The sequence below is a fragment of the Brienomyrus brachyistius genome, chromosome 25, assembly GCF_023856365.1.
Source record: "Brienomyrus brachyistius isolate T26 chromosome 25, BBRACH_0.4, whole genome shotgun sequence".
Taxonomy (NCBI): domain Eukaryota; kingdom Metazoa; phylum Chordata; class Actinopteri; order Osteoglossiformes; family Mormyridae; genus Brienomyrus; species Brienomyrus brachyistius.
In genome coordinates, this window is record NC_064557.1 from 1,411,133 (window position 1) to 1,437,288 (window position 26,156).

The window sequence follows — 26,156 nt, forward strand, 5'->3', positions numbered from 1 at the left end:
GCTAAGATTAACTAATTAGGTGAATGTAGGCCTATTATAATGGACGAGCCCATAATTTTAGTCAGACCTTTAATTACATAATTGCAATATTATTATTTCAGGGTACCCAGACATAACCAGGACATGGCTATCCAACTGATATATGAATACCACATTGACGTTCGTGGAAATCAGTTGTGGAGGCTGAGCTGGCCCTGGATCTTGTGGAACCCTAGGCAAGAATTGCCAGACGCTTATGTCGCCTATAAGGAGGACCTGCCCAGTGAAAGAGAGCAGCATAATGGTCAACCCACGCAAGTTTAGCTGCTGGATTCAATGCACAGACCGCTAAGCTGTGGGCCATATGGAATATTCTACTCAGGATGCATTCTGGATGCTAAAATTGCCAGTTTCAGAATCTTTATTATCGTTGTACAAAGAAATTAGGTGCAGTTCCTTTCAGCGCAGAATGATTTTAGTAAGAAAAATCTGAAAAATAATCAAGCTGAATTTCTAATAGAATAGAAATAAATACACATATATATCTATCTACAGTGCATTATGCTACAACTGAGAGTTGCACTGTAGCCCATTTTGTACATGGAGATGATGTATTATATATGTAGACAGACATACAGTGAGGGCTCAGTATTGCACAGAGTAACAGAGTTGATTTCATTCATTTCAGGTTTATAACAGTGACGGTCCTGGGATATGTACCGTTTTTCAGTCTGTTTGTACGAGCTGTTTCATATAGTTGCTTTCATAACTTTATAACAAGAAGAGTTACTCCATTACCTATTCAAGCAATTTCACACAGCAACATCGCTTGACAAATGTTATCTCTATATCCAGGTCTTTCCATAAAGGCAAAAAGTAAGGTGCATGTAATTCATGAACACCGGGGTGCTTCAGACATTTGTTCTTCCACATGCACACATGCATTTCTACCAAGGAAGCTTTTCAAGGAATTGTTTATTGCCAAAAACATGGCCCTTGAGCCCCCAGCAAGTCATTAAAAAGGGCTGTCACTAGCAATTATATAATCTACGAATGGCAATATATTACTATCCAAACTTCACAATAACTGTCCAAAACTTTCCTAGTAACCGAGTTTTATCGTAGACCATGTAAGTGTACACATCAGAATTGGAGACATCCAAAACAATGCAAATGTGTATTTGTTCAGCCATGCCTACAATCACAAAATGGCCAAACAACCCTTCCAATGGTAATACCCACTGATACACCACACATTAAAATGCAGTGTAATCATTGGTGGAACCGCAGACGAAATCATAACATGCAGATAAATTAGTCTGGAAAAAAAAAAAACTCCAATGACATCAAACTGAAAAATATTACACAAAAATAACATTTTTGTATAAATTAGCACAGGACATACAGGTTTGTACATATCAGACATTAGTTCGGCTTAAACGCTGAGAAAATGTTGTTCTTTAAAAACAAAGCAAAAATTCTGCATGCTTTATAGCCACTGACTTTATTTTCAGATTTCTTACCATTTAAAATGAAACACAATCTATACCAGGCAAATGCATAAACTTCTCCCATCCCCTACTGCTTGTATGTCCATAATAAACCTGTTTACAGATTGGCATTAAAAAAAACTTTAGTTTACAGTGTTAGTATTACAGCGGATCCAACTTCTCTTCACACCACAGAAACGATTCCAACTGACCGATTTTTTTTTTCTAACTCTGGTTTAACTGGGAGGGGGGGGGGGGTGGAAATAAACTTACAATATTCAAAGCAGATAATATACAAGTAGTGGACAATGGTATTTTCCCCAAAGAGGCTTATTTTTGGAGGTGGAATTGATTTCAGCGTTTTTTTTACTTGGATTTTCACTCTAACCTAATGACAGAAAGCAGCAGGAACACCACCTTGACATTCTAACAGACAAACTGTCCTTTTTTTCCCCCCAGTGCTGGAAAGTTGCTTTGGAGAGAGATCCCAACATCCGGCGACAGTCTGTGGTCAGACCCCCGTAGGAGCCAGGCGGCTGACGAAAGCAATGCTGCTGTGACACATCCTCCGGAGGAAGGCCGGGCATGACGGCTTCATGATGAAGTGCTCTAGAAGGATGCGTAGCTCAGTGAAGAGTGTGCTGTTGGGAGAGGAACATGTAAGCAGAGCATCATACTGGGGGGAGGGGGGTAAACACTAGGAGCTAATCAGGAGATGTCCAAACAAGGGTACGAGGGAAAATGACACATGGAAGGGAGTTCTGACATGGGAGTATCATGCAACAAGGTATATTTTCAAGCAGATTTGGGGGGGGGGGGTACAGCCTCTTACCGGCAATAAGGATTTCTCCTGGATGAGTAGCGGAGGGTGAGAAACCGATAGTAGATGAAAGGTAGCAATAAACTCCCCTGGCCACTGGAATAGGGTGGAGGAGATTTTAAGTTAGAATGTAAGATTGAACAGACGTTGGCTTGACTTTTCACAACTATTGACTTGACTTTGGAAAATACATTAATGTAAATCACTGATACAAATGGTCTACCTTGTATAGTACGTGGACATAGACCACTGATACAGATGATCCACATTAACTTGAATCAATTGATACAAACCTGAATAACATAAATACAGTGGCTGGCATTAAGAAGATTTCATTGCAGGCAATGAATTTCAAGATGTTCTGCTGGTTGGCTGTCAGCTTGTTCAAGAAACTCCTCACAAAGGCCAAGCTGTTAGGGCCCATTGTCTGCACAGGAAGATCTAAAGGTTACATTCTTCCAAATACAAAATCTCTTAAAATCGCATTTCCTTCATGACCAACAATGCACTGAAAAGGTATAAAACCAGTGGCACACTGTGTAAATCATAAAGAAAACACAGATATACATTAGCAGCGTAATAGCAAAATAATAAATGTACTTTGTTTCCAGGGGAAAATTCATTAACCTGGAAAAAAAAGAATGAAAAACTTACATCAAGGACTTTTTTTGTGTACGTTGTAGCATGAAGCAGGGAGAAGAGAAAGACTGGAAAGATACTCACTGAAGATGATGGTTAAGGAAGAACATAAGCCAACAAACCCCTGCCATGTATCTACTCTCCAAAATCCACAGGTAAACTACTGGCAACCGACAAATGACATAGGGATTAAAAAGGCCTTTTAATAAGGTCAAGCTATAGCTTTTCTAGCCAATAAACAGCAGTGAACAGACTAAGTCACAACGGTGAACACCTATTTTACACTGCTACAAATGTACCCAGCAAAAAGTAATTATCTCCTGTGTATTAAACTTATTTTGGTAATTCATTTTTCAATAAAGTAATTGAATACTGGACTAAGAAAATTTTATCTTCACTAGTAAGCCACTATAAAAGTGATATTACCAACCCTAGGCAGCATTCCTTAATATACCCAAAAGAGATTTAAGTGGATGCGTGTGATGTGTATGATGTATAGCTGGACAATTAGACAAAAATCGTATAAACAGACTGGGGGACTGTTAACAGGGTCACTAATATTCAGACTGGTGATGACATTAACATACTGGGTATTAAACTGGGACAATTATTCCCGTCATGAGCTTCTGTGATTATTATGGGGTGTCTATTTGCACCTGGGTGCAAATAGCATCCATACATCTGTCCCTGCCCACTGGCTCCACAAAAATAAAAAAAACCTAAAAAACTGTTGCTTGCATGGTTGCACATCACTTCAATGGCTGAAGGTGCCATAGTGGGATACAAATATATAAAGCATATCAAAAAAATAATAATGATGTCAGGTGATGTCCCTGGATACTTAGGGTTACTTATGTTTGTCCATATCAATGTTTACATTTATGTCATTTTCTAGGCTGACAATCCTAGAGCTGCTAACCGTTCTTTCCGTGTTTTTTTTTTTTTTTTTAAACAATGACAATAAAGATCTATTCTATTCCAGAAATAGTGACAATAATTATAACAACAACTATAGGCCAAAAACGTAAAACACCGAGTTTTAGTCAGAGATTCTGAGGAAGGATACTTGTGACTGGGTAGGAGTTGACAAGAATGAGAGAGTAGAGCAGGTAATGACAACTGTCTTCTTGCAAGGCCTGGGCCAGAAAGGCTCTGCTCAGCTGGAAACGCGGAAGTCGTTGGTGCAGCCGGAGAGCGCTGGTCAGAGCGTTGGCCAGTAAGGCGCGCTGATAAAAATTTGCAGCCTCATGCAGTCTGAAAGAAGAGATCAAAGAGCACAATTAAGCAAGCCGCCAAAGTCACCCTCGGCCTATCTGATCACCCAAACCTTTATAGATTTGAATCATCTAAATAAGGCCATACCAGGAACCCAAAATACATTTTAATTAGCTCACATATAAGAAGAAAAAAAGACTCACCCTAAGAGTGGTAGGATGAATAAAACTGAACAGTAGACTGTGAACAAGCGCGAGAGCCACATAGCGGTCTCCAATTTGTTGTTCAACATATACTGCTGCAATAAACGGGGAGAAAAAAAGGCCGTCATTGATACTACTACACATCCAACTGACCTAAAGCAAAATACATTAAAACGAAAGGCACTTACCACTGCACCTTGTTGAGGTGGACTTGTGTTTTCGCTATCTGCCATTGCTAAATCTTCCTTCGCAGTTCTGCTTCTGTAGAAGTGTAGGACACTTGAAATTAAACGCCCTCAAACATTTTGACGTAGATGTTCGGTTATTAAGTACTGCTGCATGTAACAACCAAGTTCCACATATTAAAACATGGAGAAAACACCCCCCACCCAATAATTCCCACCATGTATAAAATGTCTGATTGACGTTTCGCAAATTTTGACCTGCATCAAATTGTGGTCTCTGAAATCTTTAAAGTGATAATTGTAACGATTAACAAAGGTTAGCAGTCTAAAGTGTGTCCAGCAGAAAATTGAGGACGTTTCACATCTTTCCCCGAGTCATTATAGCTACATTAAAATTGTAGGTGGAACAATCTGAATATCTAATTTGTTCTGCATTATCTAGTGATCTGAAGGTCCCCCAGTACAAATATCATTATGGTTATTTTACCATTGGGCACTTCAGCAAAGCAAAGCCCTTAACTGCTAAATGCAGAACTAGCTGGTAAATAAGTAAAATGCAAAAATAACAATACTAGTATAATTGTGACAAAGACCTATACCATTAACCAATGAAACGGTCAAAGCAATTTGAGGAAATATGAATGTTGCAATTTCGTTACTGCCATTATGCCATTAAACAATGTAAATACATAAAAAGTAAATTGAACAAAAACAAATCGAACTAAGCTAACTCTGCAACTCAACAATTAACTAACCGTAACATTTCCAGTGTCATAGATGTCGTACATTATATGTACAATATAAGACAGTAAAGATAGCGTTCTTTGCAACATAACACAAAATCTTTTTTACAACATTGTAGAGGTTTGTCAGTCAGCCTCGGTTGTAACTAACTAATAATTAAGTCCGTGACAAGATCATTGAGCAACATGGTTATTAAGTACCTAGCTGATTTTTAAGCTAATGCAAATTATGAACGTAGAACGTTGCTTTAACGCAACACGACGCCCATGCAGAGAAAATAAACCACCTGATATTTACTTCGATGTGCAAACTGCTAAAAAAAAAAGAATGAATGAACACGAAAGGTCAGTCACTACCATCTCCCTAGGAAGCTAACGAAGGAGCGAGATGGAATGTTCCCGAATTAGCATAGGCGCTCTTCGCTAGCTAGCCAGCCTGTGTTGAAAGGTTGTACGAGATGAGAGGAATATACTTACCTGAATATAATACACGCGATTGAACTTTAATTTACTCCGCCTCTACCTCTGAATAAGACGAATAACTGACAGAATGTACTTATGTAGTCTTTAACAACCTCCCACCACAAGCACAATAAACCTTTTCCTCGCTAGTCTTCACTTCTAGTTACTCTGCTCAAACCGGAAATCTCGCTCAGCTTGCACTCGCGATATTCTATCGGTCCCTCAGCATAAAAATTCCCCAATCCACCGCGAGATGTATCTATGATGCAATATGAAGTATATTTACAGCACCAAGGAAACTTAGTCGAAATGATCCTAAATATTTGCGCATCATTTAAAGTATTGGTAAATCGTATGTGATATATTAAAACTTTTTACACATATATACACCCGACCTTAACAATATGGGCTTTCAAAGCATACTGTGCTATGCGGTGTTTACGTTAAGACACTGCTTGATTCATTTCCTATTTCTGTAGCTGAGATCGCATAAGCCATGTGTTGGAAATAATAATACGTGTTAAATACAAAAGAGTGAGAGCAAAGATTCAAGTTCAAATGACACAAAATTTCACAATGCTGTAGGTTCCACCGAGATTTGAACTCGGATCGCTGGATTCAGAGTCCAGAGTGCTAACCATTACACCATGGAACCACAAGATGTACAGTTTCTTAAACTTTGTAAAAGAATTGTTTATTCAGAACTAAAACGTTATGATGTAAATGTGTCTTTGAAATCTATGTCGGGATTATAATTTTTACCCACGGCGTGTCTGCTTCTTTAATGACATATGATCATCCCAGTAAACCTGAGATTTATAGGTGTCGCTATCTTCATATATGCAGAATTTAATTTTAAATCATGTCACCCACAAGAGGTCGCCACTTAGCAATACATGTGTATAATTGTCGCGCTCTAGAAAGATAATAATGCGCCGGGAATTATTTCATTTCTGCAAGGAAACCTGCTGTACGGTGACGGTATAGTTGCACATTTCAGGTAATCTTACTTCTTTTCCATGCACGTTTAATCTACATACAATCTCATGTTCAGCGTATGGAATCCTCATTGATAGGCCTATATGAAATATGTTACACGGCATTCAATAATAAACTATTTTCAGCTGCATTTATAAATCTTTATATAAATTGTACTTTTGCTGTAACTGTTAGGCCTACACAAGCCCAAAAGAAATAAGACGGAAGAAAAAGAAAAGTTTACAAAACGCAGGTGATTGTGTTTCATAAAACACTCGCCAGATGGCGCACAATAGAACGATGCTTCCCTGTCACCTTAATTGAGCAAGGCAGCAGCCGAGGGTAATTAGTTTAGAAGATCATACAGATAGAATTTTTAAAATATGTACTGTACATTTACTGTTTGTGAAATTATATATATTTTGATTTTTGGCAGATAGCCGTATAATGCATTTTCAGTTGCTTGAACGTCAGCTGGAAATATAGGTAATGCAATGTTAAATCGAATTGTTTCTGTGCAAAAACCTAATTAGGCATTTAAAAAGGTTAACGCCAGCGCCTGAGACGGTTTTTGTTTAATAATCCTATTACTGACGACTCATCATGTATAAAATGGTGCAGAAGGATGCAAAGTTCCCACTCCTTTAAGTCTGTCAGAGAAATAGACAAATCCCACCGTATAGCAACAAAAACGGATATATTGTTGTCTCCCAGGTTGGTTCAAGTTCGCTGTAAGTACTTATTGTTATGGTGATTTTAACGGATAATTTTATTTGTTTTTGGCTCCGTTTATATTACACTGTAGACCTTATGCTCATATTTCCTTTTTAATTGCTCAACCGAAGATTAGTAGCTTCTCACGTAGATATAGGAAACATTTCTCAAAACACAGTAGAAGCTGAGTGGCTCGATATGATGTTAGGCTACACGTGAACTTTCCGTGTAAGTATGCGTTTGTTTTTTTAAAATTTATTTAAACCTAAATATTTAAAAGAATACGGATTAAATAATCAATATCTATATTTAGCTTGTTAATTCCAACTTTGAAGTGATTTATTGTTTTAGGCTTAAGGCCTACTTCTTAAATATGTGACGATAGCCATAACAAATTCGTTGTAGCACAAAACGCATTTCGAATATTAAATATATCAAGAGAAGGATGTATAATCCTGAATTTTCCCATTGGCTTATTGTGCATACATTCTATTTCTTTCTTTAATATCTAAATTTCGTCATCTTCTGTTTCTGTTTTGTGCAGTGCTTTTTGTATTTTATTTCCGCTTGTATTCTTAGTTCCACAGTGCATTCGTTGAGCATGAACACACCCAAAAGTACAATTTATTAAAATGACATTTCTCATTTATATACTGCAAACGTATTTACGGAAAGAAAACGGATATCAAAAACGTAACCGTAAAAATAATACATGTATTAATGCCATTATTTTAATATTACCATTGTTGTTTGAACAACGACAATACTTTGATGTCATTGTAGGAACCCCTTTGCATTTCATGAATTGTATGTAATGAATACTGACGATTAGGACGCTATTTGATAGATTAAAAATCTTTATTAATCTGAAACGAAAATTCTCGTTATATTTCTGTTCCGTTATTCCTGGTCGGTTATTTAAAAAATCTCCAACTGCTACCAAGCATTTTCAGGACAGTCCGATGTAGAAAATTCCTTCAGACTAGGGGAAACGATGGACAGTGAAGCCATGAACAGGTAAAAAAAAAAAGAGAAAAGGAACGAAAACAAAGCTTCAATGGAAGTTCCGTTGGAATCAGAGGAAAGCTTGTGTTATTTTCCCAGCTGTATTGAAATAAAAAGAAATCAAGCAAATGTGAAAGAGAATGGAATTGAAAAGCCGAAAAACAAAACCGTGACAAGTGAAAAGACCCCGAGAAATTAGAGCGGAATGACTACCGTAAATAAGAGTGGGCCTTTTTAGTTGTTCTGTGAATTGTGATTTGAAAACATTAGGCGAGCGACCAAAGGGAGCTATTCACATCCTTTATTTAAAAATGAGAAGCGCGATGAGGAAAGCTTTATTAAAACAAACCATAAAAGGAAGCATCGAAAGTGTGCAGTAAAACATAAAAACAAATTCAGTTTTTTTTTCTTCTCAATAATTCTTAAATAATAAATACACTTTAACAGATGAGTATATATCACATTTGTAGGCCTGTACTTAAGCGGGTCGAATAGATGGTTTAGCATAGAGTGGTGTGATTTATCCAAAAAATGTATCAAAACATTTAAACATTACATTTTAAACACTGATTAAATAATCTACGAGTTGAATGACCTGTGTGTTTAAGGCATTTGTTCTTTAGTTCAAATGCAACTAGCCACGGTCACTTCGTAATTGTGCGTACAAAACAGACTGGGCGTACCCACACATTCCTGTATTCCTTTATAGTCTTTTCTGGCGTTAGAAGCCGATTTGATGGAAGACTTGACTCTTACGAGAAAAATCATTTGAATTCATATTCGCGTGTAATCTTTTTGCTGTACGATTTTAAACCGATTCCATGTATATTTGCAAATGGACTAGTAAAACGCAGAAACTACATAATAAGTAGATTTATTTTTGCATATATGCTCACGGTGACTACAGGATATATATAAGGATACAAATCTTCCGCCACTAAGAAATTAGATTTCAGCGTTGTTTCTCGCTAACATGCTGGGTGGAGCCCACGGCCAGACAACTTCCTGCACACATTCCGTATTAAACGTTGTGCATCTTTCCATGTAAAATTTCTGTAGTGCGTTATCTCTGCGGATTCCATTTTTTTGCAACGTCACACCCCTTTGTCTCCTTTTGTCTTCATATTTTCCCTAATTATTTTATCTCTTTATTTCATTATGAATCTACAGAATGCAGTACATATCTTAAATTGCTAATGCATTATTTATATAATAGTAAGAGGATTTTAACATTTCGGTAAGTGTTGCATATTAACGTATATATTAACGAATTTGCGTATTACCCAGTTAGTCGCAAAACACGACTAAACTTCAACTAAACTAGAGTGATGTCATTTACTATTCGTGTTAATAATTGTGTAATGTGTTAAGCTGCCTAAGCGAACCCCAACTTTAATGGAGACTAAAACTAATAAGATTAAAATATTTATAAATATATATAGGTCTAATAAAAATATTTTAAGCAACTTGACCGTCCTGCTCCCAAAAGAGGCATTGTTAGATAACCCCAGAAGAGCAAATGTTAAAACCCGAGCTATATAGTTATTGCTTTATCAGACTCAATCAGGAAATGAATTAATCAATGCACAAGCAGATACAACGTGCAGATCATTTGAAAGTAATGGATGGATATTGCGATGTGCCGATATTATTTTCTGTCAGTCAAGGTAACAAAGTGAACATGTATTGCATATATATTAAAAATTATATACTCATCGAGTGGGTTTGATGCTTATTTTATTGAAGCGCTGTGGAAGGTGAGGTCTCCATGGAATAATTTTTCTGAGTGTTATTCTCACAGGAAAAATATTTCAGAAATCCCTTTAAACGGCCGCTAAATTGAGCTGTTCCGTGACAGAATGCAGAACCTGGTAGTAATTGTCGGGTTGTTTAAGGCTGGTCTAGATAGGCCTGCGCGTGGGATCGTTTTCGTTCTACCTTGCTTCAATGATCGGATGTGTTAATTTAAGGATGTTCCCCTAAAGCAAGGAGGGATCCAATGGAAGACCCGTATCTACGCACATATTTGTGCAAACTAATGATAAGTGTCACGATGAAGCTTAAACCACGGTATTAAATTGTCAAAATGGAAAGATTTCCCGAATAATGCCATTGATGGTGAATTATGGTATTTGAGCTCGCTGTAGACAGATCTGGAACAAATAAGGCGTACGAGAGAGGTCATTAAACACACACGCAACTGCCAGAGGTCAGATGGAGTTCTTATGGCTCACGCGCACACAAATTAGGAGGAAAAAAGACGCGGTTGAAATACGGGACCTCGCTGAAAAGCCGACGTTGACATTATGGCTGTTTTATGCAGTTGCATCATTGCCTCGAAATGTGATGTAAAAACACAACTTCACAGAATAAAAAGAATGAACTAAATAAGGCTGTGGACATTTCAATGCTCGTTTAAATCGAGGCATTTCGAAATTGTCATTTAAATAGGGAATTTATTCATTACACCATAAAATTAAAATTACTATTGGGAATAGTTTAAGGTTAAGGCATTTATCTGAGAAGTATGTGTGCGCGCGCGAGTCTTTTTTCAGTTTTTGCCTGTTAATCGTTTAATACCGCGATTGAAACACAGCTAAGCAAATAAATACCATTCGAAGGATATTTCAGTTAGTTGGGTTAATTTTAGCTAGAAGACTTTTCTGTCATAGGAATGGCCCTTACTTAAATTGTTATTGAACAATGACTTCTAGCTCAAGTTAACCCAACTGAGAAATCCTACTTCGTGGACCACCCCCCTCCCCCCGGATTTTAAAATATAGCTATTAAGATACGTATGGATATCGGCGAAAGATTTTGGGCTTGTTAAACAGATGGGTATTACCCGGTTGATGAAAGGGGTAATTTGATAAAGAATGTTGCATGGCGGTGAAGTTGGAACATCTTTATGGGAGTCCGACCGACTGGCACTGACCCCAGATGCGCCTTTTCTACGAAATAATATCTTCCTTGATATTACGTGTTGAGTAACATTGTTATTGTTAATTCTGGTGTTGTTTGTAATGGTCTATTTAAGTATTTGTCAATAAAATAATTCACCAACAGGTACATTTTACTTTAAATCAACACTAATGTAAAAAGGAATGTATTTACATATAGTGTAATATTGAACTATGAAATTTCTATCGATTGATATTTTTAGTCTCTTCTGTTCACGCAGTTAGAAATCGATTTGCGATTCTTACGATTGCAACTTTCCCGCTTATTTTAATTATGGTTGTGGACACAATTCTGTTTTGCCTTTAACTTTTATTGTGATGTTAACTTTTGTGTTAAATGTTAACAACCTGAAACAATCAATTTTGTTGCCGTTAACAAATCAGTGTTGACTCCAACACTCGGTCGCTTTGTCCCTATTATGCTGCTGCCCTCACTTGAAGATTTATGTATTTTTAATATTAAATTCCTTCTGTTATGTGGACTGCACTCTTGTTGACTTTTCTTGACCCGGCGACCTCTTCCCTAAACTTTCCCATATCTAATTTGGAATTTTTTTCCCCTCTTTACCGTCATTTGACTTATTTTCCTATTCAGTTGACTGCCGTCTCTTTCTCCTCGCTGGCATGCGCTGTTTGCACTGTTCTTGAACTTCAGGGCGCTACACAGCCGAATCTGCCGTGTCCTCATCCTGTACTTTGAACCTTGAATCTTCCTCAAAAAGTGCCTTGTTCTACAAGTCTCCCCATGACTACACAGCTTGCTAATTAGTTAAACAAACTCCTTCCCTAATGATTCCCCGGGCCTTCCGATCTTCTGGGGTTTTGTTTGAATCAGCTGCCACTGCCGGAGATTTTGCTTGTCCTGCTGGAAACTTGGCCCCTCTGACCCGAACCACCACTGAGCTGTTAAACCGGGCGGACAGGCCTGTCCGAGCGAACCCCCCTTAGGCCAAAGGCCAGGGCAGCGAGTGCTCTAGATGCCACCAGCTGCTTGGGGTGACACAGACCGCAGAGTGCACTGAATTCTTTTTAAGTTTATCTACTTTGTAGACAACGTGAACTTTCTTAGCAAATGTTACAATCCAAAATAATGTCACAATTTAATTGACAAAATTTCAGTAGCCTTTACACGTTGAATTTGATTAAAATCGCACTAAATATTTATCGCAATAAGGCAATGTTGATATCGACGTCATTTGTGGAGTCGGGAATACACTTTCGATATGCCGATGACGTCATATTAATAGCAGGGAATTGAAGCACATCAGAAACTATTGTCTAAAAAGCTCTTACGTATAGGGCCGCCTGTTACGACTTGTATTTGTTGACTTTCTTCGCTTCGCCCTGACCTAGCGCCATGCGTCCTCCCTGGAGATCCCGACAGAAATTGATACTAATTGAAGGGACTGTATGCTGCTGGTTGCTGAAGCGCTTCCGGCAAATGCAGGACCTGCTCGTCAGTGGCTAATTGACAAGAGCTTGTCTGTGTTTTGGAGCAGGTGGTCTTAAGCACTGAGGCATAAACACTAGCCTGACACGGGCCCCATTTGCCTGAAGCAGACGGGGGGCAAATGTAGTTAAAATGAAGAGAGATTTATGGAAACTCCCATAGGTGACGCTAAGGTGGCCGTGTCTTATTGAGGGGTCTTATTTGTTGTTTTTTTTCTGTCGTAGTAGCTTGCTCCATATATTTTTAATAAAAGAGAGCATCAATTAAGGTCAATTGGCCAGGTGACATAGTCTTGCTGTGCATCATGGCAAATGAGCTGCGATAAACGCCAAGTAATGATTCTGTCAATAAAAATGATGCTGATATTGTTGACGAAATACGGGATATTAACGCTCTGTATCGGAGACCTTCCCACCGGAATAATCAATAAACTCAGTCTTTTGTGGAAGTAAACAAAATGCGATTTTTTTTTGTAGTCTAAAGTATAGCATTGCCGATTTAAATGGGCTATGCAATGAGTTTTTTTACATGTTTGATGTCAACTATGTAGCATAATGGTGTTGCGCACATTTAAACACGCTCATATTCGGGACAAATAGCTATTGTATCCAGCTGAGGTGGAAACGGTTTGGCTTTCCCACTGTCTGCACGTGTGAACTGAAAGAATGGCTGTGGAACTTAATTTCTTTCCCCTTTAAACCAAAATCTCGAACTTTTCGGACATTTCTTTACGTTTTCTCGCTTTATTTCTTAGTAACAATGACAACATTGAAGCACCCCGTTGGAGGGCCACAGTTGGGGACCTTTGGTAGTATTTTAGACATCTTTAGATTTCATCAATCAAATTGACTGCGGTTTTCCATAAAAATGCTGAATCTGGTCTAAAACGGAGAGAACTAGATAAAAAAAAATATGCTGTCTCGTAAGATGATAAATGGCGTTTCTTTGATAGAAATTGTTGAAAAAAACTTGTTTATCGCCCAGGATTAAAAGCTGGAACAAACATATTAACCATTCTATCGTCTGCATTACAAATTACGACAGGTACCCAAAACGTGTGTTGCAACATTAAATGACTGTTTGGTTAATGTCTGATCTCAGAGCAGAATTTATAGGGAATTGGAAAACTTTGCTTTCTCTGTCATTTTAGTCATTAACTGCTAATTCATACCTCGTTGATATTTAAATGTAGGCCTAGAGTATTATATTACTGGTCGCAAAAATGTTTACACGTCTTCTGCTTCGGTGTAGTAGCAGGGAAAATAGCGGGAATGAGACTTTAGCTGTGGTTTGATTGCAGTACGTTATAGCACTAGCCTATATGTATAAAACTGAAACTGGCGACAAATAAACTATCAGCCCTCTGTTATACTATATAGCATGAATTAACGCTAGTGATTTTGACGTTGAATCGTCTGTCAACAATTCAAAATGCAAAAGTGGCTTTCAGCCGCACTTTGTGAAACATTGTCTAAAGCGTAACCCGATCGCACAATGAGTGCGTTACATAAGTCCTGTAGGCCTATTTTTAAATAAATGATAATTTTGTTAAGGTGACGTATACGTTTTCCTAATCCTAGGGTGCATGCTGTAATTCACTCAGAGGTTTCGCGGTTTGTGCTGTTCTTCAATAGTGGCACAGCATACCTCGGTCATCTCCCGGATATGATGATGCCTGGCATGCTAATGAGAACGCAGGATGGCCTGAAGGAGATGGCTGATGCTGGTGGAGTAGATGCGCCCCAGCCGGGGCACGACATGCCACTCACTCCAGCAGGGGGCTCGGGGCTCTCACCGGCTTTAGTCCTCTATATTTCAAAGCCTCTTTCAGCATCTCTGCGGGCTCCGCACTGAAGGAGACTCGCTCCGCATAAAAGAGCATTATGAAAATTATAATATCAGCCCCAGAGCATGTCTGTCTTGGCTGCATTGAGGCATTGAGGAGATACTTCTGCCAAGTCGATACCTAAAAGTCCATTCGAATGCATATACCAAGTCTGAATGAGGCAACAGTACTTTCTTTATACAAACGTTACTTTTCAATTTCGTGACACTTTCGTTTTCGTTCCGTACCCCCCCCCCCCCCCCCCCCCAACATCGAGTTTTTTTCTTACCGTAGCCTTTTAAACGTCCCTTTACAGCTTTATTTGACGCACTGTCTTACTTTTGTTTGTCATTGATGATAAATGATCCTTACTAAACCATTACAATTGTTATTGTAGCACATTCTTATGGAAACAGAGACATATCTATAAGCGCAGATGAATGCATCAAAAACTTTATGGCTGGCAGAAAAGTGGACCCCGAAGAAAGGCATCCACAAAAACCGGTCATATGATTCAGGGGGGAAAAATCACAGATTTTTAAACTACAATCGGAAATATTTTTTTCCGAATGTGTGCAGGGCAAAACATTTTTTTGGACAGTAGTTGACTGAAAGTTACTACGTAAAACGAAATCCTTGGCCTACAATTTAAATCAACACGCAGGCCTATGGCTGTCTCAGGTAGAAAATAAATAATACAATGGTTTGCAATAGGAATAATCAAGAGGCCAATCGTAAGAAACGTAAAAACATTAATACGCAAAATATGAATATTAATAACGTTCGAAACAAGAATGGCTGACTGAGATAATGTACGATGGTAGATGGTTCAAAGGTACAGTATGTCACCCATTGTGGTGTTAATTTCCTTAATGTGGGGCACTCGCTTTAATGAATGTTTTATCATTAATAATGAAGCTGATATAATTTTTCCATGATAGATTATGTTGACACTGATCTGCAGGTGCTTGAACTATTGGACGCTGCAGAACGTGGCGCCGTTATTGTTGGTGGCCGATGCGCTCGTAGCCTACATGCTCCATGTGGCAAAAGATACGCAGCTGTGCACGTTTTGTGCATGGGAGCTGGCGAAGGAGAAAGCGTGGCGGTTTGGCACCGAGGTTTCGAGCCATGAAAAATGGTTTAATTTCAGGAGAGAAGGAGCGGCTTGGCTCGAGCAGGGACGTGACATTTCCTGCGGTGAGGCCCGCATTGGCTGCTAATAGAGATCTAATTGATGGGCGAAGACCCATTTCCGTGCACACTCTTTTATTGCTCCATCCAGTCTGCTGTAAAATATAACCTTAATCTGATTGTGCAATTCCACCAGGAACTGAGTGAGAGTTTACGGCATAGAAAAAAAAAATCGTTATTAAAAAAGTTAAAGCAGCCGCAGGAATAGTGCGCGCTGCCTTAAAAAAGGAAGGAAAGAGGAGATGTAAACGGTATACATACTGCCCAGCTCTTTTAAGACCGCTAATGCTTTGTCTTTCAATTTCATAATTTTAATTCTATAATTCGTTGTTACGCTTGTCGTATTTTCATAATTAGGACCTGTGTTTACATGAAATTAAGAATTACATTAAAAGAATTTAGAGCGGTAATGGAAAATTCTATAAGGTACCAGCTGTTTACGTCCTTCCCTACATGCTGTTTAACCTGTCGGTAAAGCTTGTCGTTTCTGCAGTAATCAAGGTACGAAGAAGTGTCTCAGCTGCGCATGTGTTGTAGTTTTGGAAGCTGATTTTTGTTCTGAAAGTTCAACGATTTCCTTCCAGTGTGGTATGAGACAAAATAAAAAGTTTAATTCTCCTCTTTCTAAAACGGAAACTGGTTATTCTGCGTCGTCAGTAAATATAATATAATATTATATATATATATATATATATATATATATATATATATATATATATATATATATATATATATATATATATATATATATATATATGTGTGTGTGTGTGTGTGTTTGTGTGTATATACACGCTCACACACACACACTCACACACATATAAATCGAATTTTCTTGATTACTTGCTTGCTAGGTTTGGGTATTAAGATTTGTTTCGCATATTTGCAGACCTGTAATAATGATACCTTTAAGCAGTTATCTAGTTTATGCTTCCCCTGTCTATGTGATTGACTATGTACCGATGTAAAACTGGTTAAATTAAACTGGTGTTTGCCAGTCTGAAAATGAGCGTTGTAGCATCTGCTAGCTGGTTTGTCTCTTGATTCTTTCTTTACAGTCAGCGTTTGAATAGATATTAAATTCACCCGCTGATCCAGTTGCAAGTGAATTGCTACAGTTTTTGAAAAGTTGAAAAGCGAATGCCTGCAGACTGGATGGTTCTCGAGGAGTGCAGATTATACAACAGATACATAGTGCTGCGCTGTAAATATAAGCTCAACACAACAGCTAATCTGCTTAGTATATAACGAGGCAAAGTATCGTGTTTTCAGTGTCAACACACTAAAACAAAAAAAGAGTGTTGTTCTCAATTTATATTATTAATAGTTAATTGATTTAACAGATTTTTACGTGACGATGGTCGACATGGCAAAAATGTAATGCACTCAGATCAGAAAGCAAACAGTCTGTCAAATTAATGCAAAATACGTTATATACATGAATATGATTGGTTACAACTGACGTAGAGGTTTCCTGTATAGGAAAAAGGCAGCGACTTCTTCCTCGGAAATTTAATAAATGTAATAAAAACTTAACATAGATATATAACAGACCACTCGGCAGCTGCCTCCACAGTCTTCGCTATGCTCAGTATTTTATTAGCAAATGAAAACGTCAAAAGACAGTGTTTGTTAAAGTGTGCTGTAGTTTAGGAACTTGCTACTGATACAAGTGCGATGGCAGCCTAGAGGGTCAAAATACTCCCGACTCTAAGACCAGATAAAAACTAAAAACCACAACTGTACACGATACATTTGGCAGCCCAGACACTTTGCGTCTCCTTCTTTTTCTCCTGTTGAGAATGAAGGCAACATTGTTACAAGTTACTCAATTAATTGCGTGCAACATTTAAGAGCTACCAGAGGAACTTTGGTTTTTCACTGTATACATTTAATACATGTTTTTGCACACGAGGGTGTGCAGGTTTTAATCTAATGGTAGGGTTGAACTTTTGCATTTTCACTGATTATTACTATAATTGTTGGTATGTGTGTATGTTTGGTTTTGGGCCTGAAAAATGAGATTGGACTTACAGGGAAGAACTGAATTCATACATGTGGATTCCTGGGAGGAGGTAATGCATCTCACTGCCTTTCTCTTGCCCTGCCGCTTGTTCTCTGGTTCTCTCCCTCTCTTGCTCTCTCTCTCTCTCTGTCCTTTGCTTCTATCCCCTTCCCTTAGCATCTCCTTGAAGGGTGTAATGAGGCATGTCTTTACGCAGAGACCCAGCCTGGAGGGAGATGATTGATGAATCGGGGGGCAAGGCTGAGCCCTCGCCGGAGAAAGCCCCATAGAGGCTTCAATAGAGCCCAGATAGTAGATGGGCTGGGCGGCCTCAATAGCCACAGCCCAAGCATATTGAGGCGAAACAGGGAGGGAAGGTGCTCTGTTGTCCAATAATCCATTTAGCCATTGAGCCACCAGCCGTCTGAGGCCGGATAAGTGCCGCGGAGGAAGTGGGGAGGGTGAAAGGAGGGTGGGGGGGGGGGGCAAACGCACACGCACGCATGCACACACACAGCGCCCCTCAGCCGTCACGCAGAGGGCCGCCGCCGAGAAAACGGTGTGGCACCCGTGCCACATGGGGCAGGGAGGGAGGGAGAAAAAAACTGAAAAAAAAGCTGATGGAGGTAATTAAAGGGGGTGGCAGTCCGGCTGCCTTTTAGCGCATAAGGCGACTGAAAGCAGTAAGAAGTGCAAAATGAACAAGTGACATTATCAGAATGAATTATTCTTAATGGTACGTTTGTTTGCGTTAAAATATACACTAGTGGGGAAAATTGTAGAACCCCTTCCGGTTTTTAGAGATCATTCAGCTGTGGCTCCACTTACTTGATTAATCGTCCAGTGTATATTTGTCCATATGGCTTGATTGTTTACTATATTAGTGTAGCAATTTTTAAAGCGTAATGCTGCAAAATGGTAGGTGTTTCCACAATTTTAGCCACTACTGTATTTCCTTATAAACACCTAATGTGCTTCTTGTATCGAAATACATATTTTGTGTGGTTTTTCTTTTTGACTTACAGAGATACACTGTCCTTAAAAGGAAGAACCAAACCATGCCTGCTAATGGGCCAAACACCTGTAAACACCTGTAAGATGGACATGGAAGTCTCTGCTACTATTATGGGAGAAATGTTTATTTAAAATATAAAAAACATTGGGTTATTGTAATCTTGGTTTCTTATTGGGTCTTTATTGTGCTGTGACCGGCGGATTTTGGCCGGACACCAACCAGGCAGTCAAACCTCCATCCCCCCCCCCCGCCTGCCTAAAAAAATTCTTGCCACGCTTCAGTCTTGAGCGGCACCATAGGCAACCAATAGATCCATAACTCCCCCCTCCCTAGCACCAGATATGAGGGGTCAACCTTCAATAAAAAAAACCCACAGTCATACTTAACGCCACTATTGTCTGCCATTGACTGGCCTTTCCGGATAGGTCCTAGGTGGGCGCTGTGAGGAACAGCTCAACATCTTCGGCAGCACAATGACAGCAATAATCTCCTACCCGCTTTCCTTTATTTACTTAAGTGGTCTTACACAACGTCCTGCAGCAAGGCCATCCGCCAGGGACCGGGGGTAATCGGCCATTCCTGCAACTCGCCAGCCCCAACGGCCCCCCCCTTCATTTGGATTTGGCCACAACCGCTCCATCGCTCACACGCAGCCTCCACCCAAGTAAGCACCACCCCCGTCCAGCCGCAACCAGGCCTCCAAGCACGGCTGCATATGCATCAAGCGGATATTAAATCAGATACAAATTTTGTTATTCCTGCATGAGTTGTTTTAGGAATCTATCACCAACTCTTCAGGTTCCCTTAAATTGAATGTGGTAACCTAGAGGCTATACTCTGTAAAATGTTGTTAACATCACTTTATATTATCAAACGCTGAATATAATACGTCAATTTGTGACTTGAAATGTGTTTTGTTTCCTGTTTATATGATTTTATAAACTGGATATAAATGAAGAGGCATAAAATAATCCACCATTTACTTGGTAAAAACATGAACTGCAAATGTCTCTGAAATGGTGTGTTTTTTTTCTCACTTGAGAATCAGAAATGCAGCTTTTGTGTCTCCGCCTTCAAAAGGCCACCGGTTGACCTTTGGATTTAACAAGTGTGATGCTTTGCTAGGAAATCTATTGGGGTGGATGAGCACCTGATTCCTGCCGTCACAGTCCAAAAGAGCACAATCCCTGTGATGAATGGCGGAAGGAAAGAGAAGTACACCGTTCACAAGCCTCTCCTTTTCATACGCTGGCTGCTCTGCTGCGTCACTTTGCCGTCGCCTGTGAATGTCCAGTTTGCTGCGCTGTGCCTGTGCCTTAAAATTTCCATCTTTTTCCGTCTCAGGCCACTGCATGCAATGACGGGGATTACAGTTGCCGTTAGCTTGCATGTCTCTGACTAAGGTAGCTGTACAGAAGCAAATCTGTTTGTTAGTCAACAACACAGGGTGGAAGCGCGTATCCTGTACACAAAGCAGAATTACCACACAGGGCAACTTGAAGCCAAACGTGAAGCACATCCAATTAGAGGACAGGTAAGTGACATTCCTATTGGACAATCCTTACATTTTTTGCTAAAGTTATCTGGCTAAAGGAAAAAAAACCTTGCATTGTGGAATAACCCCCCACCCCCTGTATTTGAGAAGCTGTGACATGAAGGTGACTAGCCCATCGTGTTAGCAGTGGCAGTACACCCTATGTTTTTGAGAATAAATAATGAGACAAGTACATTTAAAATAACACATTGCTACAGTTTTATTGTCATTTAAAAACACATTTTGCACATCTTCGTAACAAAAACAAAATCACTATTGTAATATTATATAATGCATTTTCTTTACCGCCTCTGATGGACGTGATGCTGAGTTCACACAGTCCTCATAAGCCCCCACCCCCCCCTTTCAAAAGCAGCAGTGCATGCCTGTGATCATGGAACATCCGGTCGGACTTTCAACTCACTCGACAGCAGAGAAAATCTGTTTTTTTTTTGTTTTCTTTTACTGATATTTATAGTGGATGTACAATTATAAAAGCCATCATGGATTATTAGAGACACACTCAGTCCTTTCTGATGCAATTCACTGATATTACATAATGTTTGTGATGTTTGTGGTAGGTAAGGGTGCTGCTAAGGCAGATGGGGGGGGGGGGGGGGTTAAGGATAATTCCAAGGCTAAAAAAATTGTAACATGATTTGATTGGTCTGGGTTGGAGGTCCAATATTTCCAGTAGCTCCCTTGCCAGTAGCTCACTAATAAGTAGACATGAGAAATACATAACAGGTACAGGTAACCGATTGTGGATGGATGGAATCTTTGGCACAATTACACTGATTTTCCAAAAATGACTGTTTTATGCCGCTTTTCAATGTACCAATACAGACTTGTCTTGTGAAAACAATATCAAGTTTATACTCTATTGAAAATAAATCTATCCGTGATAGTGTTGAAAATCTGACATCCAGAATACTGATCCATGTTTTGCATGTTTATAGTCAATAATTGTCAACTACACTTAGTATAATGAAATTTAGAACAATTTCCAAATGTGTAATAAAATCTGGTTGAAGACTGTTAATTGGCTTTCGTCTTAGTCACTGCTTAAAAAAATCAACCACATTGATCAAAACGTCTGGTTAAATAGCAAAAATGCTTATAACCCAGCCTGAGATATTGTAAATGTGAGTCAAATCATGTATGAAATATATTTTTCCTAATATGTAAATGCATTGTCATGAATGTTGCAATATTTCTTTTTCAACAACATTAAAATAAAATGTCTATAATATTACGATTTTGCCAATAAGTGTATCATATATTATAAACATGCTATAAGTCCCTTATTTCAAAATAATTTAATATACTGGGTCCAGTGACCCTAATCAGGATAGCTGGTTGGATGGATGGATGGATAGCTGGTTGGATGGATGGATGAACTGAGTGTGAATAGATAAAATAAGTTGCAATCTAATGTTTACAGTGAAAATTGCAAGGATGTTGAATATAAAAATACCTTTTTTTCTGGTGGGAGGCTTTGGGGGAGTGCTTTTTGTGTGTGTTATTGTACATATTATTTCAAAGAAAGAAAATTGGCTATAGGGAAAAGACAAAATGGCGTACTCAGAACACATTACACAAACATAAACATCTGCCTGGGTGGAAAGTAATTGTGTTGTAATTTGATTTCCACATTTGAAAATGGAGACCGAAATAAAAAAAAATAAAAAATCCCAATGAATCCGCACAGATGAGAACAAATCTCCTCTGGTGCGCGAGATGGTGCAATCCCGGACGTAATGAGGTGTAATTTGCCAGAATCGCTGCCCGTGTTCCCTCACAGGTTCCACTTCTGCCAGCACTGATGATCTATTCTTTTATTTACGTTCCTCTGAGCTGGGGGGGGGGGGGGGTGGCTGCAGGGGGGGCACACAAGAAGCACACAGGCGGGATTGTGCGCTGGAGTCGGTCTGTGCGTGTGTCGAAGGGAGAGAGCGCCGCATCGGGGTTATGCACCAAGCGAGAGGGACTCGTGCCCGGTCTGCCAGGCATTCGCGGGGACTCGCCCGGCCCGGCGGCTTTGCCGCCATCCTGACAACTCCCATAAATTATCCGAGATTTTCATATTTCAAATTTCATCTGCATTGGTCTTACGGCGGCTAACTGGGGCTGGCAGCCCGTCGGGGAGGAGGTCCCAGTGCTGGTGCTGAGCTCGACTCGCCTCCGATGGCCGCCCCAGAGACCCGGCTAATTGAATTGCGCCGTTGATTAGATTATCTCTGGTGCTGCCTGCTGCCAGTCTGAAGTATGGCTGCCTTCTCTTCTACTTAACCTTGCTGCCCCGTGCCAGTTGCTGCCTGCACACACTAAGCCCAGCCAGAGAATGTGTTTAAGCCATCAAAGTTGTGAGTGATTATTGTTTCGCCTTTCATTGTCAGCCCTTATAAAAGTGCACATCGTTCACTGGCTCTCATTTACGTTCCCTCTGCCGCCGATCCATTCATACCCTCAACTAAATCACATCCTGTCTTTGTTTTGTTTCCCCCCCCTTTTTTCGGCTTGATAATGTCGTTTGCTCGCTCTGTCGCCAATTGGCCCGATGTTGGGAAAACAGGCCTGAAGTAACATGCCGTGACAGCACACACGGTATGAGAAAGTACATCTCTCCCGACTGCAGGTCTTAAGAAAATTCACAGTTCGAGTAATAAACAGCAGCGCGCATCCAATCAATAAATAAATTTTCGGAGCGAGAGCGGCAGCCGCAATGCTTGGAGACGATCGATGAAGTGAATCTGCTGCCGAGGTCATGTGACACCAGCATGCGGGAGATATTCTGTAAGCTGGCAGACAGTATAAAAGGTGGGACAGAATGAAACGGTCACTCTAAGGCTGAAATAAAGACAAAACCCCTAAGTCAAGGGATTGAAAAGTGTTGGATTTTTATTTCAAAGTCCTTCCTTAGCAATCAGTCTAAGACTTTGACGGTGATCAAATCATTAATGACTGAGTTAAAATTCCACTGGTGAAATATACAGGAAAATATCATTCAATATCTTTCTTTTCCATTTTTTTATTCCATATATTGGAAACTGTGTAACTATTTATTGAAGCTGCTCTCCAGATTCGCTATTATTGCATCCGAGTCTTTGTCTCCAGCAGTGGGAGAGGAACGTGGCGAACCAATGAAGGCGATAATCTCACTTTTGCATTCGTGCTCGGACCTCTTACCAACAAGCTAATTCTCCACCTAAAGAGCTCCGTCGACTTCACAGCAAATGTCATCAAAGATGTTTATTCTCTTTTTTTTTGCATGCCATATTTGTGCTTAAAGTCAGTGCGTATGATTAATATGTATTGCCGTAGAAATCCTGTTGCGATTCAATTATCATCTATTGCTTCCTGTAATTGGATCAAATCTCTTTTAACAATACACCCATGTTGAATGTCTGGGCCGAAGACTTTCCTTCTTTATTGTTCTCTACTCTGATAAAAGCAATTGAATTGGTGGCTGCTATATTGGATTTTGCTCTGTAGAATGCACTGAAATCATATTTTTGTTAGAAACTATCAATAAATCTTGTCCCAGAAAAGTAATAAGATACAAGTATGAAGAAGACCTTGGGTAGGGAAAAATACTACAGTTTAAGCATTTAGGGATGCGAGTAAGGAATGAGGGAGCCCAAAAACTGTCCATGGAGAGCATCTTCATAGCAAACTGTTTTTTTTTTTGTGAGATTGTGTGGGTGTACTGAAAAAGGGAGGTGTCAAAGGTTTGCCGGGATTGCTGCAAAATCACACAAAAGTACATTCACCTACCCTACCACTCCAGGCAGCGTGGAGAGCGAGGTGGAACCCCCTGGATGGAGGTGTCTGCGAGAAATTACAGAGAAGCACTATCTGCTTGTGGCCTGAGTCTAGGTTGGCACGATGTATTTGATAATCTGCATTTTATAAATACTCAATTGTGGAAAAAAATTAAAAGACCACAGCACAATTTTTTATTTCACTCATTTCTCAATTTATGGGTGTGTGTCTGTGAATAATATATATATATATATATATATATATATATATATATATATATATATATATATTTTTTTTTTTTTTTTTTTGCGAACTCCAGCCTGGCTCTTAATGTTTCCCATTCCTTTTGAAGGTCACTTGATGTCATCCTATGATTCAAGAAAAACTGCCAGATAAGTTAACGATCATATCTGGCATTGCAAGGTCACCTCTGTCCTCCACCTGGCTGTTTTCTTTCTCCTGCTTCACCATATTCTCGTGTCCTGCTGACTTAGAAACTTTGAACCTGGAAGCGACCTGCCGCTCAGCGTAACCTTCTGCCAGCAGAACCAGGATTAAATCAGGATTTAAAAATGCAGATTTGTTTACAAATATAGAGTGGTCTCAATTTTTTCTGCAGCTGTGTATGTTTGTGTATGTATATATATATATTTATATGTCATAATTGCACTTTTCACTGTCACATGTGTGTGTGTGTGTGTTTGTGTGCAGAAGCTGTTTATACATAGTATACGACTATTTTGTAATTTACTGATATAATCGATGAGTGAAATGTGCGATCATGACAGGGCTGCACACATTTTACGGTGGTTCAACGTGCCTTGACTATACTGCAGTTTCATTAAAGGAAATGAATCATGTACTTAATCCCGTTTGTAACACTGGCTGAATGGAGATAGTGGCTTGGTGAATAAAGTGACCAAAAAATGCCACTTTTGATTATCGTGTCTTGCGCTTGCAGTAAAGCAGAAGGCACATGCAGATACAAAGTATCACCTGCTCGCGGCTTTCAGAGGCAATTTCACGCAGGACGTGCGGCAGCTAGTTAGGGTGCATTTAAACGTACCTGTCAGGATGAGCGGCAAAGGGTGCGGCACTCGAAACGCAAAGCGCATCTAGCGGTGAGACGATTCATGCTGACTCTCTTATATCCCCTGTGAGCCACCAAGCTGCATGTTTACTCCTTAACCATCTGCTCTACCCCCATCCTTCACTCAGAGTTTGGGGCCTGAAAGCTTTTTTCTCTGCGAAATAATGGGGACACAGCAGGGTCAGGGACAAAACAGGGACTCGTCGATGCCCTGTCATTGGGGGTCACCAGACTGACTCAGCTCCTAGGGACTGGAGGCTTGCTGGTACTGAGGAGTAACAGACAGTCCCCAGGCTAAAAGCACATGCGACTTACAGACAACTCGGACTTACAGACAACTCGGACTTACAGACAACTCGGACTCACGAAATGACTGCCATCAAGTCGACTCTTTAAAATTTAGATTAAATAGGTCGTAATAACGAATGCACGCACCGCTTTGTGAAACTTGTGAAAACATAGCTGGAGTTTGTCGGCTCGAGGTACAACACAGTACCGTTTGTATTTACTTTTACTATTACGACATTATTATTATCGTTATTATTTACTGTATTATTATTTTTCCAATTACCTACAAATTCGACTTAAAAACAGACTTAGGGAACGGATCTCACTCGACTACCTGCATTCCCCGTTTGGACTAAAGAGAGAAAGATAGAAGAGGGGAGACGACAGCTTTGGTGTGATTCAGGAAACTTCTGTCATTCTGTTGTGCAGACAAATACAGATACAAATATATGCAAGAAATACCTGAAAGGGTGATGAGGAAAGCTGGCGAGAACCATTAAAGAAACAGATTTCAACTAAGAGTCTCTACAGAGAAAATAATATTTTGTTGTCTGATCATCTATTATGTTCAATCAAAACACTGAGGTTTCAAATAATGGC

The 26,156-nt window shown here is 39.6% G+C and overlaps 1 protein-coding gene, 1 long non-coding RNA gene and 1 other non-coding gene across 3 annotated transcripts; 1 reads left to right on the forward strand and 2 right to left on the reverse strand.

The window, feature by feature from the left end:
• Positions 1–934: 934 nt before the first annotated feature.
• tmem33 (transmembrane protein 33) lies at positions 935–5,935 on the reverse strand. Its single transcript, XM_048996530.1, has 8 exons — positions 5,752–5,935; positions 4,535–4,607; positions 4,347–4,441; positions 3,995–4,182; positions 2,944–3,011; positions 2,583–2,716; positions 2,302–2,385; positions 935–2,110 (listed from the first exon to the last, which is right to left on the reverse strand). Exons 2-8 carry the CDS (start codon positions 4,577–4,579, stop codon positions 1,981–1,983), a joined length of 744 nt encoding a protein of 247 aa, XP_048852487.1. The 5' UTR covers positions 4,580–4,607; positions 5,752–5,935; the 3' UTR covers positions 935–1,980.
• Positions 5,936–6,319: 384 nt separating this feature from the next.
• trnaq-cug (transfer RNA glutamine (anticodon CUG)) lies at positions 6,320–6,391 on the reverse strand. The gene has a single exon. It is a non-coding gene; the product is annotated as a tRNA-Gln (tRNA).
• Positions 6,392–7,365: 974 nt separating this feature from the next.
• LOC125720734 (uncharacterized) lies at positions 7,366–21,649 on the forward strand. The gene is made up of 3 exons (XR_007385554.1): positions 7,366–7,445; positions 19,397–19,543; positions 20,005–21,649. It is a non-coding gene; the product is annotated as an uncharacterized LOC125720734 (long non-coding RNA).
• Positions 21,650–26,156: the final 4,507 nt, after the last annotated feature.

Bases quoted from the DNA above. Each gene is read 5' to 3' on its own strand.
- tmem33 (XM_048996530.1), bottom strand. From the start codon at position 4,579: ATGGCAGATAGCGAAAACACAAGTCCACCTCAACAAGGTGCAGTG. The intron at 4,183-4,346 runs GTGAGTCTTTTT...CTCTTCTTTCAG, and splicing joins TTCATCCTACCACTCTTAGG to ACTGCATGAGGCTGCAAATT. The intron at 3,012-3,994 runs GTATCCTTCCTC...CATCATCTTCAG, and splicing joins CAACTCCTACCCAGTCACAA to TGAGTATCTTTCCAGTCTTT.